The 12,681-nt window shown below is 31.4% G+C and overlaps 1 protein-coding gene across 1 annotated transcript in view; it reads left to right on the forward strand.

The window, feature by feature from the left end:
- Nucleotides 1-12,681, forward strand: part of LOC129226551 (VPS35 endosomal protein-sorting factor-like) — a 54,117-nt gene that overhangs the window by 33,234 nt on the left and 8,202 nt on the right. The window contains exons 12-21 of the mRNA XM_054861159.1: nt 193-362; nt 774-885; nt 1,464-1,580; nt 1,698-1,751; nt 6,603-6,832; nt 8,859-8,939; nt 10,509-10,671; nt 10,750-10,827; nt 11,243-11,357; nt 12,170-12,309. Coding sequence (XP_054717134.1) covers nt 193-362; nt 774-885; nt 1,464-1,580; nt 1,698-1,751; nt 6,603-6,832; nt 8,859-8,939; nt 10,509-10,671; nt 10,750-10,827; nt 11,243-11,357; nt 12,170-12,309 — 1,260 coding nt within the window. The remainder of the gene's footprint in view (nt 1-192; nt 363-773; nt 886-1,463; nt 1,581-1,697; nt 1,752-6,602; nt 6,833-8,858; nt 8,940-10,508; nt 10,672-10,749; nt 10,828-11,242; nt 11,358-12,169; nt 12,310-12,681) is intronic.

Genomic DNA, 12,681 nt, shown 5'->3' on the forward strand with positions numbered 1-12,681 from the left:
CTGTGTTTATTTATAGTTTTTTTTTTCCAAATAAGTCCTTGTCATTTCTCACATGAGAAAGCTTGATTAAAAAAATTTCTGCATGACTTGTTTGTATATAATAGTTTACTCACGAATGAGGTACTTAAAAACATTTTTTTTTTGCATGCAATGATTTTTACTATAGTTAAAATAAATTACTGTATTTTTTAGTTACAAAGTAACTTTGTAAAAGAAACCTTATTGAAGCAAAGTCTAGATGTACCAACTTATTTAACTCTCTACCCACCTGCTTTGGATTGGATCTTACAGTGTGTTGCATATAAAGCATCTGAGCCCATTTTGAGCCAAGTTTTACACAAATGTAAAATTCAATGCAATAGGCAAGTTTTTATTTCCTTAATATTTCCTGTGACAATGTTTATTAGCGTTAACTTGGGGTGAATGACCTTTCTTAGTTTAAGAATTTTAGTTTATCAACCTATGTTATAGTGCTAAAAGGTTTTTTTTCCCCTTTTAAATTTCTTGAAAAGCTTCTGTCCCTTTTTGTTTGTTCTATTTTTGGAAAAAAAAATGTTTTGTTTTTTAATCATATGCATACTTGCAGTGTGTGCAATGTGTTAAAACTTTTCCTATTTTCTTAAAAACTTAAATTGATTCATATAATTCAATGTTTTTGTCCTCTTGAAAATTAATATACTTAATAAGAATAGTACCAGTTCAATGCATAAGGTTTCTTTAAAAAAATAATTTACTTTCTAAGTAACAGATAAACATTTATCTTTTTTATTTAGCGCACTTCTTTTAAACTCGGTTATGGCAGCATTCAAACCAGAGTTTATTGCAAAAAGAGCATTAGAATTAGTAGACATCATGAAAGAATGTGATGATTCTGGATTTCCAAAGGTAATTTTACTTTTTTATTTTAAGGTTACTATGTAATTAGTAAAATCAGCCAATCAATAAATGCATTGATGATAATGTTTAATAATCCAGGATAAATGTAGATAACCGCAAGCATCTTGAAAGAAATCCGAAATATTTTTAAGGTAAATAATTGTAAAAAAATCATATAGATTTTTTAATTTAAAGCTTTGATTTATTATTTGCAAAGCCAACTTTTAGGAACTTTATACAAAAAAGGAGCAGTCATTTGTAGCTTTTAAAAGTTTTTTTCTTAGGCATAAGAATGTTCCATTTCAGACAAGATTTTCTAAAGTCTAATGTTGTAAAACTGATTCTTACTTGATTACATGATTATTAAAATTACTCTCTACTTGTTTCATTAGTTGACTATTTCATAGTCACACTGGATTAATAGCTAGATTATTTCTTTATGAAAATAACAGTTCATTTATATACATATTAGAAGCTTACTTCAATTGATTATCACTGATCTTTCACTGTTTAATCAGTAACTAACAATTTTTTGTGCTTAATATTTTGCATACCTTTCAATGTATTTATTGCATTTATTTTTTTAGCCACTTTTATTCCGTCAGTTGGGGCTCTGTTTAATAGTGGCAGATCCTCCTGAAAATGAACGATTGCAAATATTAAATGAGGTGTGGAAAGTAGTGACAAAATTAAAAAATGCTTCTGTAAGTATTTATTAGTTCATGTATTTTTTTAAAAAATGAAAGCACATAAAACTTTTTATGCATGGTATTCTTGAACTGTTAAATTTGTGTTAAAAAAAAATCCTATTATTATTTTAGGATTATATGAGTTGTGCTGAAATTTGGATTGAATATGCTGTTAAACATTTTTCTGTAAGTAGTCTTAGATTTTTTCACATATTTTCTTATTATTCATAGTTTTTGTTGCAGTGTTTAAAAAATTAAGTGTTGTCTTACTTCTTTTTAATATTCATGTGTATTGTGTTCAATATTCATTTTATCATCAAATTATATTAATAACTTTTTGTGATTATATAATATTAAAGATTATAAACTTTATAGTATTAAAACTATTATTTCATTGTTATCTCTAAAACCCTTTTTTTAACATTTGTTCCTGGTAAAATTTAGCATTAGAACGTTCCATTCTTAATATTTGCAAAATGTTCAATTTTATGTTTGCTCTGAAATGAATAAATTTGAAATAATTATCTCCTGTCAGTTATCCAATACTGAACAACATCTAGGTACAATCAAATCAACTTCATTTTTCTGAACTGTTGTGCAATATATTTCATCTATGGGTACAATAATTTCAGTATCGGTAATCTCAAAAACATGTGTTTTGAAAAAATATTTAATTATCATTTTCAAATTGATATCTCCAAAGTAAATTGTGATGAATGATTTTGTTTCTCAACAATGTTAATGTATTTGTACAGCATTTTTTTTTTTTTTTTTGATTCCAATATTTTTTACATATTTGACAAATAATTACAACATATACAGGGCCGCCGTTTGGGGGGGGACACTGGACCTATAGTACCGGGGCCCGGAGCTCTGGGGGGGCCCGTAAAGTAATGAAACAGTTTTTCCAATAATAATGTTAATAATTTCTCGAAAAAAATTAAGCTTTTGTTCATGAAGCGCTAAGCTGAAATCAACCTGACCACTGGAATTTTGCAACGCAAACTTTTCTTCTCCCGCTACAAAAACTCGTTGAGTCAATTTTTCCGCGCGATCAGCGTTGCCTAGGAATCTACCTTGGCTAGCTGCACGCTGTTTGTCCACTCGGCACATGTTGATGCGACCAATGGTCGCGACATCGCGACGGGTAGGCGGATAGCGGCCTGGGAAACCACTGCTTCCAAGAACCACAAGACAATGCAAGCCAGCGTTTAGCAATGCGCTGTCGGTTACAATGCAATCCGCAAGGAGAGTCGGTTCGAAATCTCATTTTCTTGCGATTCGTGAAAGACGTAGTATTTCGAATGTGCTTTGATTTTGTTTTCACGGTAATCTACGATCTCGCTTGACGCGTGTTTTAATTTACGTGTTAGAGAAAGTTTTACTGCAGGTCTTGGTCAAAATGTCCTACAAACACAAATCAGGGGCTGAAAAGAAAAGGCTCCGAGCTGAAAAAGAAAAAAAAAGTGCTATTGGCAGGCAAGAGATTACTAATTTTTTTCAATCCTCTGCTTGTTTTTCTGTTCAACCGTTATTTTCTGGAACAACTGAACTGGAATCAAATCAACCAACTACTTCAGCGTTTGAAATAACTGAAGAAAATTCTCTGGGCTCCGAAATTAATGAAAGTAGAGGAGAAAATGTAAATCAGCTGGATTTAACTAATAATGCAAATCTGAACGATCCTGAAGTGCAACCAGTATTTTCTGAAACAACTGAACTGGAATCAAATGAACCAATTACATCAGCGATTGAAATAACTCAAGAAGATTCTCTAGGCTCCAAATTTGATGAAAATAGAAGTGAAAATATAAGTCAACTGGATTCGACTAGCAATGCAAATCTGAGTGATCCTGCAGAATGGCCGGACTTTATAAATGATACTCTTCGCTCAGAAATAATAAAAATTGGAGCTCCAAATTTTAATAAACTGTCTGCAGTTAAGTTTCCACGAGACCTAAACAAGCAACAGTTTCAAAAGAAGCTTCTATACAGCAAAAGCTCAAACCAAAGAGAAGAATTGCAGCGAGACTGGCTTGTATGGAGTTCTATGAATCAAGCACTTTACTGTTTCCCCTGCTTTTTATTTAAAAACTCCATTTCTAGTAAAGGCAATAGCAGTCTTGCGAAGAAAAGTGGTTTTTCACCAGCTCAAGTGCCTTGGAAAAAATGTTATTCTCGATTTCCCTCACATGAAGAAAGTGCAGGACATAAGAATTGCTATGTTTCGTGGAAATCTTTGGAGCAGTCTCTGGCTGGGAAGGGTATTGACAGCAACATCCAAACTCTGATAATGTGCGAGACAGAAAGATGGAAAGCAATTCTTAAAAGAATAATTGATGTTACACTTCATCTCGCTTCTCGAGGTCTCCCCTTCAGAGGAGATAATTCCCACATAGGGCATGTGAGCAACGGAAACTTTTTAGGATGTTTAGAATTGATAAGCCATTATGATGAAATAACTAGAGATCATCTGAACAAAATTAAACTTGAACAGGAACGTGGGGAAAGCAAAAAACATACGCATTATCTGTCATGGCAGAGCCAAAATGAATTTATTTCCTTATGTGGTGATCAGGTTTTGAAATTAATTCTTGCAGAACGTGAAAAGGCAATTTATTATGCTATCATAGCTGATGCAACACCAGATGTAAGTCATCAAGAACAGAATGTATTGATATTAAGGTATCTTTCTTTCTCATCAGATAAGAATTTGTTTGAAATTCAGGAGAGATTTATTGAATTTCTGAATTTCTCAAAAAAAACGGGATTTGATATTGCTCAGGAATTGTTGAATTGCCTTAAAAAGCATGCGATTCCATTAGAGGATTGCAGGGGACAAGTATTCGACAATGGGTCGAATATGAAGGGCGCTGTGAAAGGAGTCAAGAGCCGAATTCTAAACGAAAACCCACTTGCTCTATTTTCACCTTGTGGGGCCCACTCGTTAAATTTAACTGGAGTAAATGCTGCAAAGATGTGTCCTCAAATAATGACATTCTTTGGTTCTGTGCAAGCATTATTTGTACTCTTTGCAGCCAGTCCTTCCAGATGGTCCATTCTTTTAGAAGAGATACCAATTTCTCTCATGGCATTATCAGAAACGCGCTGGAGTTCTCGCATTGACGCTGTTCGACCCATCTCCTTGCACCGTCCAGGATTATTGAAAGCTCTCGATCGTTTGTGTGATGAACTACAATTAACCGAGAAGGCCTTCAGTGAAGCTCGAGCATTAAGAAAATACTTTAGCTCTTTTGAGAGCATGCTTATGTCAGCTTTCTGGTTAAAAGTGCTGTCATGTATTGACGAACGAAACGTGATTATCCAAACACGTGGAATTTCCCTGGATGTGGAACTGAACCTTCTAAATGATATCCATAAAGATCTCCAAAAGTTAAGGGATGGTTGGCCTGCAATTTTTCAAGAAACAAAATTGGTTTCTGAAGCCATGGACTTGGAGATCGAATTTTCAAATTCAAAAAAACGAACAAAAAAGAGAAAAGTATTTTTTGACGAAGGAGCAGAAGTTGAAGAAGAAGCAATGCATCAAAGTACTGAACTCTTACCCGGTGAATATAAATTTCGAACAGAAGTAATTTTTACAGTTTTGGACTTTATTATAATTGATATAAATACTCGTTTTGAAGAAATGAAAGAAATTTGTTCTCTGTTTAAACCAATACTGAAATATATGTCCTTAGATGATGAAGAAGTGCAAAAGCTGTCTGCATGCTTGTCATCAAAGTATGCAATCGACTTAAATAGTCAACTTGGAAATGAGATTATTCACATTAGAAACATTCATTCGTCAGTGTTTAATGAAGTAACTGAACTTTCTCCCCTAGTGCTTTTGAATGAGATTTACAACAGAAAGCTTCAAACAATATTTCCTAACATATGTATTGCCCTTCGCATATTCTGCACTCTCCCCTTGACTGTCGCCCAAGCTGAAAGGGCATTTAGTAAATTAGGAAATCGAATTAAAACATGGACTAGATCAGCAATTGGACAAGACAGTCTAAATTCGCTAGCTATTCTTGGCATTGAGCACCAGTTGGCAGCACAAGTGGATTTTAATTCAGTCATACACGAGTTTGCGACAAAAAAAGTACGTAGGGTGAGAATATGTTAGTGAATGTTACTGACAAAAAAAAAACCCACTAAATGTCCATTCTGTAATCCAGACAGGTATATCTATATTCGTTAGAAGTTAAAGTTATGGAAACGTATGTAAGTTAATTTAAATATAAATTTAAAATCTCATGTTCGGAGAGATTATATGTATATGTTATTTTCGATTATTAATTTATATTTACTCTAGAAACTCAATACTTTCTCCTGACTGTGGATTATCTAAGTCAAATGTAATATGTATGTGTGGTAATAAATTCAGCATTTATTTCAATGATATTTCGACTTATAATATCATTACGGTACCATTGTTCGGCTTTAATTTTTACGTCTAGAGCTTTTTATTTCGTAATTCGGATTTTTTTTTCCCTTCGTTCATCCGGCTTCGCCTTACTGAACATTCATAATTCACAATCATGTAACTTCACTTATCTCAAACATGACAAATTATCCAATTTTTACCGCATGAAGTTACTGTATTTGAAAACATATTTTATAAAAGATGATTAAATTTTAAATTAACATTAAAATTAAAAAAAAAAAACTATCGGCAACTAAACAATTGAACATCACATATGAATGCAATTTTAAACTACTCATTTTGAAGTTAATAAGTGTGTGAGTGAAAGGAAATGAAGCGCGACAGTTAAAAAAAGGAATGGGGGTGCGGGGGTCATGGGGGGGGGGGGCCCGGAATGAAAATTGGTACCGGGCCCCATTGCTGGTAGCGGCGGCCCTGAACATATAACTTTAAATATGAACTGTAGCATGATAAGCTAAATATTTTGTCTGATCTTTTAACCAAAAATCTCGTGCTTTGAATTATTAAGTTTTCTTTCCAAACATTTTTAATTATTTGATGGTATTTTTGAATAAGTACTTAGCCAATTTTTTTTTCTTTATTAGAAACGAGAGGTTAACACTTTTCTAGGAGATATTATTCGTCATATGCTTCCTGATCGATCATTTGAACAACATTACCCTCAACTGTCCAGAGTAATGGACCGCATTTTATCGCATATGCATGATTTCAGCATTGTCTTTTCAATGGACAAATTCCTACCTTTTCTTGATATGCTGCAAAAAGATGCTGTGAAAGTAAATGTCTGCAAAGTTATCATAGAAGCGTTTATAAGGTACAATGGTGTTTTTGAACTTCAGAGTTATTATTTTATTATTATAATTGTATATATTTACTTTGATGACTTCTTGGTTAAGTGATTCATAACTCACAGCTTTTACCATAAAGTGTTGTATTATGTTGCTGTGTTTGTTCTAGACATTATTTATGTATATTCGTATCAACGTCCCCTTAATACTAAATGCCTCGCGCTTTCTCACTTTTAACACAGAGCAACAATGAACTCAAATCTAGGGAACGAGGATAAATGAAATTTGGTATGGAGGCTACTGCCATCTATCGAAGGTATCAGAAATAATAACAAAGAACACAATTGGATTTTTTCTAAATTTAAATTTTGAAATTGACCAATTAACAATTTGATTTGAATTGCTTGGATCCATCGGCATAGCAATACGTTGATCGGATTGCCGTTAAGTAATGCTGTCTTCCGTATTGGAAGTCAGTATGTGGGCGTTGAGGGCAGATCACTTTTTAAGGCAAATTCTATATGAATTTAGTACTAAGGGGGCGTTGGTTCATCTTTAGGGTTCAACAAATCCTGGGCTCCAGGTCGCCCAACAACTAAAAATAAAATTTTTGTACCTAGTTCTTTCAAAAAAAAAGAGAATTTTTTTTTTTTTAAATGAAATTTTGAATTGTAGGTAATTTTCATTTTCTTTTGCCTTTTGCTCAATCCATATGCACAGGTGGGACATTTTTACTTGTATATATTTGTGCTTTATTCTCGGAATTGTAAAGTCTGGCTTTTAATTTTTATATATTTGAATAAAAGGCATCATTATGTATCACTATATGAAGTGTCAACTTTTTGAGAAAAAAATTAGTATTTCAGAAACAATTATTTATACATGCTGCAGGTGTGACTGTACAGTCATACCTGCCAGACGTACAAACCTTTATTTTTAAGTGTAAAACTTTTTTTCCTAGAAAGTTGATTCTCTATATTAATGGTCTTTATATTCAGATGTATAGAAATTAAAAGTCGAAGCTTATAATTTTTTGAATAAAAAAAAAAAATATATATATACTTTTATGGGAAGGGAAAATAAAGGAAAAAGGAAAAATTTGCATGTGTTATCCATACAAATAGATTGAGCACTTAAACATTCCAAGTTAAGTGGCATTTTACAAGCAACGTAATATTTATACTTGTAAAATTGTGATTTTTTTTTCTCCTATTCAGAAAGTTGTACACAAGAAAACAGAATTGTACCTATCTGTAAACTGATAACTATCTGTATATCTAATATCTTTCAAAGCATTTTAAACTGAACAAGAATATTTTCTAAACTTTTTAGATTAAAGTATTTTTGTTGTAATTTTTGAGATTCAAGAAGTTTTCAAGTCTTTCAACGTAAGGATTTTTTTTTCTGTTTAGTTAATAATTCTAGTTTTTCTTCCTTTTTTAGTTTTGTTAGTCTGTTTTTTTTAATTAAAAAGTGCTTTGCAAAATGCTGCATAAACTCTCCAAAATGCCCCAATTGTTTAGTTTATTCATTTTTTTTTACTGATTAACTTTGAAAAATATGTGGTTATTTCTGAAGTGCCTAAAATTATTTCTTGGTGCCTAAGATTTTGAAACTTTTGTGGTACACTGATCTTTTTTTGTGGTACTCACTGAAAATAGAAACATAAATTTGAAAGGGACAACTAGTTACAGGTTTTGGACCTGTATACACACACACACATAACTGGGCTGATTCTAATTTCTAGTCATCTATACTCAGTGAAGATGAAAACGCTCTCATAAAACTAGTTCCCCCGGTACAATAATGAGTTTTCGTCAAATAATACCAAATGCAAACAAACATATTGAAATTGTAATTTTTTCTCCGATAAGCTATGAGATTGGAGAAAACGAAATATATTGCACATTTGTACATCAACTAGTTGCTGTTAAATATACATATTTTTTTTTCATTTGTAAGCATTTATGAAATTATTTTCAGTTTTATGTATGTAATATATAATACTTTTCTCTTTTTAATTATTTTTCATTGATGCTTTTTATTGTATAGCTATCAACAAGAGACTACATGTGATCCTGTAATTATCAATGCTGCAATGTTTATCTGCAAAACAATTCATGATTCTGTAAAGTATGTATGATTTTCATAAATGTTTATTTAGTTCATTTAATTTCTGGCTATTTGTAGATAAAAGTTTACTATATAAGAGTTCACTGTATAATTTTATCTTCTGTGCAGTCAATGGCAAATCCAGGAATTCTTCAAAGAGGGAAAGTTGCATTTTTAGAACTTTAATTTTGGAAAAATTAGTTTCCAAACCCTAACCCCCTAACATCGTCGAATATCGTTTAAAATTACGTTTCTGGAACTGCAGTTTTGAAAAATTAGCAGCAAAAAGTACTTGACCCTCATTTTTTCCTCTAACCTTATGAAATATGTTTACTAAAGATAATGTTATTGTGGATAGTTTAAAATCTATAAGACTTCAAGTTTGAAAAATATTAAAACGCTTCCCATTGAAAAACTCCTTAACTTCTTCACAGCTTGCTCAATAAAATACTTTTGGAACTTCAATGTTGGAAAAACTTCTGGTGTCATCTGATGCATATATGAGACAAAAAAAAAAGTATTCTCCCTTAAGTAATGCTTTAAACTTTAAGACTACAGTACTCAATCCATAGGTCCTACATTTTCCTCAACTTCAATGCTAAGGCTCACAATTTGTAGCTTTTATTTGAAAAGAAAAACCCTTGCTCTTGTTCTTTTTTTTAAATGTTATATGATGATTATTCCCCATCTGTTAAAATCAAAGCGAAACTGCTGCTCTGTTATTTTTTTGGCATTTCAATTTATTAGGCAAAGAAGTTATGTGGCAAGGAAAAGAAAAACCAAATCAACTCAAGTCAAAAATATTTATACTTAAGAATACATCTGTAACTTTTCAAGTCGCTCATTTTATCCTACACCCCCCTTTTTTTTTCAAGAGGGGACTTCTCCAGTGGCAAAAATCAATGAAAGGAACAATTTTTCTTTCTTTTTTCTGTTGCTTAAAATATAGTTTAATACCTGTTGTATGCATCAGAAAAATTGTGGGAACAATCTGATCAATATTAATGTAGTAAAAAGGGTTTTAATTTAAATTGTTTAGTTGCATCGTTTTTCTTTTGTGTTCTTCAAACACTGTTTTCTCAGTTTGAATTTTTTTTTTTTTTTTTTTTACAAAATCATATTGTAAAAAGTGATAGAAATTACTTTGCAAACATTGTAATCAGTCAATGTCGTAGAAATTCCTATTTTCTCACCAAACTCAAGGTCCTACCTGATTTGATTTTCAAAACTATGTGAAACAAAAACTATATATTTACCCACACAGTTGCATACATAGGCTTCAGTACGCTCTCCGCCAGATTTATAAGTGCGCCCTCATAAGCAATTTTTTAGAAATAATTTTAACATAGTGGTATTTTTTTAGAGCGTGTGCCCTCATACCTTTTGCGCCCCCTCCCCCTGCACCTTCGGGGTTTGGGGGTTGCATGTAAGCCACTGTACCTACATAACTGAAAAAAAATTTTGATTCATAAGATGGGTTTTAACTGTGTTTTGAAAATAAGAATTTATTGTAGCACATCCTTTACAAATGCATATGCATCAACTGTTAACTACGTTCAAACTGAAATATTATTCTTCTAACTTTTCAAGTGCTTTGACTTTAGAAGATGAGAAAAGACAAATTGGAATTCTTATTTGTGGTTTCATTCGAAAAATAAGCTTTGGAAGAGATTTTGAACAACAGTTAGGATTTTATGTTGAAGCACGGTCAACTTTTAGTAACCTTGATTTAGCTCTCATACAACTAGTCCAGGTACACATTTCATTCTTCTGTCTATTTTTAATGTAATTTATTTTACATGAGTTAATAGAAAGCCTTTTGCTCTTACAGTGTGTTAATCTCCTAGCTATGAGAACAAGACAAATAGTTAAGGGACATCATACAAGGAAAACTTCTTCATTTGTAAAAGTAATCACTTCTCTTTTTCTTTTTATATGCAAACTTTGATTTGCATAACTCTGAAAGGTATTCATACACTACTTTTTGCTGTACTTCCTTAGCCATTTTCAGCAAAATAAATTTAGGTTTGTTTTGTGTCTTTCAAATGTACATTTTAATGTGAATTACTTTTCCAAAAGCTTTACTTTTTAAAATCTGTGCTTAGTTATAACTGCAGTATAACTTTGATTTAACAATACCTGATTTAACGATTTCTTCAATTTAATGATACATTTCACTGGTCCAAAGTTAACTACATTAAATGTATATACTCCTTGATTTAACGATAAATGTTTCTTGTCTCTTGATAATTGTTAAATCGAGGTTGTATTGTATCTTGATTACTTTTGTATCATTTATTGTAAAAGTCTTTATTCCATTTCAGGCATGTATAGCATATTCTTTCATCACAATACCTTCTTTAATGGATGTCTTCAGCCGGCTAGATTTATATTTGATATCAGGCCAAGTTGCTTTGCTCAACCAGTGTCTTTCACAAGGTAGCTATTAATATCCAACTCTTATTAACTTCACAAGGTAGCTATTAATATCCAACTCTTACTTATTAACTTCACAAGGTAGCTATTAATATGCAATTTTTACTTATTAACTTCATTTATGTTTTATTCTTATTTTGAAGGTTTAAAATTAATGCACATTTTGAGTGTAACCAAATTATTTATTCAAAGAGTTGTCTTCTTGTTTTGTATGGAAAAAACAAAAAGAAGCATAAAGTGAGCAGATTAATTAGTTGTACCATCAGAGATACTGCTAGGATTTTTTTCTAAGCATTGAAGTGCTCTTTGACATTTTTAGAGGAGTAAAATTCCTTTTGAAAGAGTGAAATACACAAGAATAATGAAGACCATAATAGTGAAGAGTTTCATAAAAGAAACCTTAGTCTCGAAGAATGAAATGGAGACATGTATTATTTTGAATTTTAATGTTTAAAATTTTGATATTCTCTTTAAAAGTAACAAAACATTGAAATGTATTGCATTAAAAGTTTCAATTGTATTTTTTTTCATTTCTCATGCTGCTAAATTTTTATTTAAAGTACTAAGTGAGAAGCATATTTTATGCAGTAAAAATCAGAAATATATCTTTAAAATTAATTCACGCTTGACTGAATTTGAGAGAGCTATTTCTCATTTTCAATGGGTGAACTACGCATTGAGAGGCAATAAAAATATCTCTACTTCCAGTTATAACTTAAGCATTTTGTCATAATTTGCATTCAATGCTTGTTTAGAATCGGCATTTATTTACATTCTTAGACAGTTAATTTGCAAATTTGTTTATATTTTTGCAGCTGATGCCTTTTTGAAATCTGCAATCAGTTTGATTCCCGAAGCTCCACCTACCATTGAACTTGATAACAAGCATAAATCTACAGAGCCATTTCTTGTTACATATATCAGTAATCTACTGTCAACTTTGCTTATAGTACCAGTAAGTTTCAATTGTTTTAGGTTGATTTTCATCGTGAAGCAAAATTAAAATGTCAAATTTTTGTGCCAAATTGGCTTTTGGCTTTTATATAATGTTACTGAAAAAAATTTAAATGATTCAGTTTGTATTGTTTATGTTAAAATAAAGTGTTATTGAAGGTAAAGCACCTCTTCCTCCAAAAGGGAACAGAATTTAGAAAGAATGCTTCAAAAATAAAGGCCTATACATTGATGATTTTTTTGTGCAGTTTATTGTTTTCAACAGTAGTGTAAAAAGGCTGGTTAATGTGATGTTCAAGATAATTCATATACTTAGCAAAAACCTTTTAAAAGTATGATTGATAACTATTTTAAAATTCTCTTTGTGTACAAA

This window comes from Uloborus diversus, chromosome 7 (genome assembly GCF_026930045.1).
Source record: "Uloborus diversus isolate 005 chromosome 7, Udiv.v.3.1, whole genome shotgun sequence".
NCBI lineage: Eukaryota > Metazoa > Arthropoda > Arachnida > Araneae > Uloboridae > Uloborus > Uloborus diversus.